We start from the raw sequence: 5,561 nt of genomic DNA on the forward strand, positions 1-5,561 counted from the left end.
AAATTTATACGAGTACAATACTTGATTATCTTTGATTCCCAAAAGGATTCGATTTTTTTTTACTTTATTTAAAATTACTACATTTTCTGGAGTATATAGGGTGCGCCTACACCCGAGAGCCAAAAGTCCGGGTCATGCTCGACCGGTGCTTTAATAGGGGATGGTCGCCATGGGGGTTGTTTGGTTTTCAGGCTTTGAGTTGAACAAGGATGGCAGGTTGGTTGTACGGAGTAGAACTGGTCATCTCGTTTTCTTCCGTTTATTTATGCAAAGGTGGCTAGGTTATCTTTGTTCGTGTCCCCGTTCTAAAACTGTCTCATGTTTGTTTTACCTGGAACGTGGTTGATAGAGTCTGTGGGCTTATATAGTTATATAATTTGAGCCTGATATGGTTTATCAGCTTGTTAATTTGACCACTGTCTCTCGGCTTCTTCGGTCTTCTCTTTCTTGGAAATAGATCATAGGCCCCACTCAAAATATTGAAATCCCTTTGTATTTGTACATATTTTGAACGAAAATTACTCAAATCTTACGAATTTATAGAAGAAGTGCCCCCACTCAAAAGATAGACCCCCAGTCTGAATTTTTTCTGGGTCCGCCCCTGAAATAGATAATAGGATTCTTGAGCTGAAACCTAGAGATTCAGTTACTGCTTGACGCCTAATACGCAGAGTCTGAAAACAGCTTCTTAACGAGCCAGCTGGCTGTGCGACCATGACCACGAGGGCATGCGGCACATGCAACGTTGGCTGCAAAAACTGAGAAGAGAAGGGATTATTTACGTACACGACTGAAACTTTCATTTCTCAGTCAAGTCAATATTACTGCGGTTCGATCCTTGTCTATGGACAGTCGGTCAAACATTAGTACCGTTCTCAGCCTCTCTAGAGTGGTCGCAAAAGATGAGGCTACGTTGTGTGCTCGCACGAAACTTAATGCAACGCTGGGATATGCTTGATAGGAACGCCTGCCGTTTCCACTTGGATAGGCCACATCGGGTTACAAAGAAAGGAACGGCGTGCCATGGGAGCAAATGAAGATGACGGAAGGCGAAAAACTGGCTGCACATTTCGCGTGAAATCTAAGATCACTTCTCTCTTTTTCGATAAAGAAGATATATTAATATTTATCTGCTGTCTTTATGAAATACTGGGCAGGTCTCCATAATTCAGCTGATGAAGGAAATGTCAAAGCAGGTGCTGATAACTTGCTCCGGCTGGCGGCTGCAGCAGCTGCTACTTCTTCGACTACTGGAGGAAGGGCTGGTAGGAGAACCTTGACAATTACTGATACTGTGACGGCTGATTCTGATGGGGAGGACATGGAGACTAATGATACAAAGACTTGAAAGCTCTTCCCCACATGCTCATGGTGTTTGACGGCCTGATCCTGGCTTTTGGTGACCGCTAATGCTTTTTGTCTAGACCTGAGGATCCTTCTTTCATATTTATGATGTCAGGCTGATCTGTAACAGCTCTTTAACGCTAGTATTAGGCGGCGCCCCCCTTCCTATGATGCAACAAAATACTGATGTTTTTCGTTATCCCATGATAATGAAAATCGGTCCTCGCTTGGAAAAAAAGATACCAATTACACCCAGCCATTATAACAACGCAATATCCTAATGGTAGTACGAATGCACACAGCCAAAAAGCGAAAAAGAAAACTAAGAAACAAAAGTTTCGCTACAGCATCCCAGTCCTAGCAACAATACATCCACCACCAAGACAACACCTGAAAATAGCGACGCCTCCAAGAAGGAAACAATACACCAGCGCCGTCGCCCGATCAAAGATCTTAGGTTTTCACCTTGAAGATAGTCCCCCTCTCAAAACAATGTCTTCAACAAAATCATTGTCAGGCACAACCAGTTAAGGCCAGACCTTGGGTTTCATCCTGAAAGGTAAGACTCTGAATTTCACCTGTGCTGCCGCCGCCACTTTTATACCACTGTTGCGAAGCCCGGAACACCAAGCAAGACTCTCAACAGCGCGGAGACTTGAACCTCCCTTGGCTTATCCTTCAATCCGACCTTCATGATATTCTCTTCTTCTGACTTCACCATGGACTAAAAAGTCTCGGAAAACCTAATAACTGCTCGAACGCTAAAAGAATTAACTTTAGATTTCTTGCTTTGTCCAAGTCATGATCCATAAATAAAATTATGTCATCGGCATGTTGAAAGATGGATAAGCCCCATCAACCAAATGAGAAACTACCCTTTCAAATTAGCCATTAAATTTAGCGCGCTCAATTATGATAGTACGTTATAATGTTTTTTTTGGAACATATCCGCTATAACGTTAAATAAATTGGAGATACAAACTTTTTTTTTGTCTGGAACCTTTCGTGAATTGTGAGAGCGAGCGCTTTGCATGGTTTATCTGACTTTTCGGACTCGCGCCGCCGCCTCCTGATTCCTGAACCTCCGCCACCTTATCCTGAAGTTCCGAGCTGCGGTCTGCGGAGCGACTCCAGCAGCTGAACAATCGGCGGGAGCAAGCAATGGAGGAGAAGCTGTCAGAGGCGTCGAGGCGGGCGACGCCGTCGCCCATCCAGCAGCTCTCCCACCTCGCACAGCGCGTCGGCGCCGTCAACCTCGCCGAGGGGTTCCCCGACTTCCCCGCGCCCGCCCATGTCAAGGCCGCCGCCACCGCAGCCATCGCCGCCGACCTCAACCAGTACAGGTCCGCCTCCCGCGACTTCATTGCCACTGGCTCATTCACCCTGCCCTCCCTATAGTGACGCGCATTTTGGTTGGTTCAAGGCATGTGCAGGGGATCTGCGACGTGCTCGCGGAGACGATGAAACGGGACCACGGCCTCCGCGTAGACCCACTCACCGACTTCGCCATCTGCTGCGGGCAATCCGAGGCCTTCGCCGCCGCTATATTTGCAAGTAGCACATGCAAACTACCAATGCTCTTTCATTCTGTATGTAAAGTATGAGCTACTGAATCGCGGCATCTCATTCATTCTGTTCATGCAGTCATAGACCCAGGGGATGAGGTTCTGCTCTTCGACCCCGCTTACGAAACGTACCAAACGTGCATCGAGCTGGCCCGGGGTGTCCCTGTAAGTCTTTCATCCAGTTCAGGGGTTTTTGGTCTAGCAGGAACGGTGATGGCCTTATGTTGTTGGCTAATGACATGTTTCGGTAATTTGATTTCTGTACCTGAAGGTGTATGTGCCGTTGGATCCACCTTCGTGGACACTAAACGAGGATAAGTTCTTGAAGTCGTTTACGAGTCGGACAAAGGCCGTGATCTTAAATAGGTGAATGGTTCACCACATTGTTTTTAAATAGGTGAATGGCTCACCAACGATGGTATTTCACTTTGTTACATGGCTACTTCTCATTACCGCAGCCCACATAATCCAACAGGGAAGGTGTTTAGCAAGGAGGAGCTGCTTGTTATTTCTAAAGCTTGTCGGAAAATGGACTGCTTTGCAATAACAGACGAGGTAAATCTGCGCGATGATTTATACAGAAATAGCTTGTGCTACATAAACGTCTTAAACAAATGTCATCATTTCGTTTGTCCGTTGTCGAAATTAGAAGTCTGAAACTCTGAAAATGTTCCAGGTTTATGAGTATATTACTTACGACGAGAATAAGCATATCTCTCTGGCTTCTCTTCCAGGAATGCAAGAGAGGACCATCATCACATCTTCACTGTCAAAAACTTACAGTGTAACTGGTGGGTATTACTCAGTTGCTTGTGACGCAAACAACAATACATAGCTGTATTCAGTGCAAATTCTTTCTAGTGATTTGGGATGTTAACTATGACCTGTGCAAACTTACTAGGTTGGAGAATTGGCTGGGCTTGTGCTGTAGCAAACATAGCAGCAGCAATAAGAAATATCCATGTCAAACTGACAGATTCAGCTCCTGCACCATTCCAAGAAGCTGCATTAATTGCATTAACCAGCACACCAGACTACTATGAGTCCCTTAAAACTGTAAGGTTTAGTGTTAATCGTTCATGATTAGGGTTATTCTGGCAAAAAAAAAAACTACTCATGATCATGTGACTGTACCTTGGACAGGACTATGCAGTGAGAAGAAACTTCATTCTTCAGTTGCTCAAGAATTATGGTTTACACATTAGCTTCGAGCCACAAGGTTCAGTCTTTGTGTTTGCTGAGCTGCCCAAGTCTTGGCAAATTTCTGATGTGAGTTCCCTTTACATACTAAATTACTGTTGAAGTATAAGACACCAGTATAATCTGGCAGCTCAAGCAACAATTTTCAATTAAATTGGGGAGTAAAACAAGATATTATTTGAATGGCACTTGTTGTTTTATAAGTCCCTTTACAGACAAAATAAACCATGTGTTATAAAGAAATACAATATCTCATGAATGGTTTACTATATAGATTTTTCAGATAATGTTATACAAATATTGTCAGACTCTATTCAGCATATATTTTCATTATCCTATCAGTGAAATGCTTTCGAAGTAACCAGTGGAGTACTAAATCTCAAATATTTGAGAACATCTCTCTGTGCTGTGCAATGCAGATAGATTTTGTGACGAACTTGATCAACAATGCTGGCGTGGCGGCTGTACCTGGCCGTGGCTTCTTCCACACAGACTCCGACGACCAAAGCTACCATCACCGGTATGTTAGGTTCGCGTTTTGCAAGAGCGACGAGACCCTCAAGGCTGCTGCGCAGAAGATGATGAAGCCAGCCGAGAGCAATGGAAGAGTGTTGCATGACACTGCTCAAAGCTCTTGAGTTTCGAAATAGTAAGGTGAGAGGAAAATCATAATACCTCTACATCATTTCGTTCACCAGAAATGCCATCCATATCTTCTATACCAGCACTGTTAACAGAGATTTGAGTATTAACACTGTCATTTCAAACATGAATGAACAGGTGCAGTATCAGATGCTTAGAGACTACAGTCGAAGGGCCGCATGACTATTACCTCCAGCACCCGAGCGTAGCCCTGTTAACGATCCAACTAAACACATTTATTGATGAATTCCAGCGAAGTTAAAATCCAATCTACAGTATCTCAAACCAAACGATAGGTCATTTCAGAACCGTACAAGATAGTAATTTCGAAACTTGTGTGATGGTTTGCAGTCGATCAATTGTTACTGAATAGTCATAACCACTGTCTTGTCAAACAATAGGGCGATTTCGAGAGTGCTGAGTGATTACAAGGCTCTTTTGGCAGATAACCGGACAGATCATGTACTTGGTTTCATAATCACTGTCAATAGTGCAGACTTCATGAGCAACCGCCCAGCTCCGTCATCCTGCTTACGTTATGACCGGAGCATCCTCGGGATAGGGAGGCGGCAGACGGCAGGGGGAACCAAAGGTCCTCGTTGTTGTGAATTAGTATTCACAGAGGGCCATAGGCGAGTACATGTACATGTGTGACAATGTGCAGGTAAGCCCCTCATACGCTGGGGAATAACGGAAAAGGGACTATACAACTCTAACACCCCCCGCAAACTCATGGTGGGTCAACGACACTGAGTTTGGAGAGAAAGAAACCATGCTGTGCTCTAGTCTGGGCCTTCGTGAAGAAGTCAG

General features: G+C 44.5%; 1 protein-coding gene across 2 annotated transcripts; it reads left to right on the top strand.

Annotated features, from left to right (window-relative positions):
• The first annotated feature begins 2,505 nt into the window (after positions 1-2,505).
• LOC124708488 (probable N-succinyldiaminopimelate aminotransferase DapC) lies at positions 2,506-5,195 on the top strand. 2 transcript variants are annotated; one of them, XR_007005156.1, is made up of 11 exons: positions 2,506-2,687; positions 2,768-2,898; positions 2,989-3,074; positions 3,181-3,275; positions 3,368-3,464; positions 3,586-3,700; positions 3,811-3,965; positions 4,053-4,178; positions 4,529-4,763; positions 4,890-5,071; positions 5,153-5,195. XR_007005156.1 is itself a non-coding variant. In XM_047240174.1 (10 exons), the coding sequence occupies exons 1-9, from the start codon at positions 2,506-2,508 to the stop codon at positions 4,745-4,747; spliced, it is 1,206 nt and encodes a 401-aa protein (XP_047096130.1). In that variant the 3' UTR covers positions 4,748-4,763; positions 4,890-5,195. The 2 variants fall into 2 exon arrangements, 1 of the variants encoding a protein (XP_047096130.1); XM_047240174.1 differs by having other exon boundaries at positions 4,890-5,195.
• The last annotated feature ends 366 nt before the right edge of the window (positions 5,196-5,561 follow it).

Source organism: Lolium rigidum, chromosome 4 (assembly GCF_022539505.1).
Source record: "Lolium rigidum isolate FL_2022 chromosome 4, APGP_CSIRO_Lrig_0.1, whole genome shotgun sequence".
NCBI classification, from domain to species: Eukaryota; Viridiplantae; Streptophyta; class Magnoliopsida; order Poales; family Poaceae; genus Lolium; species Lolium rigidum.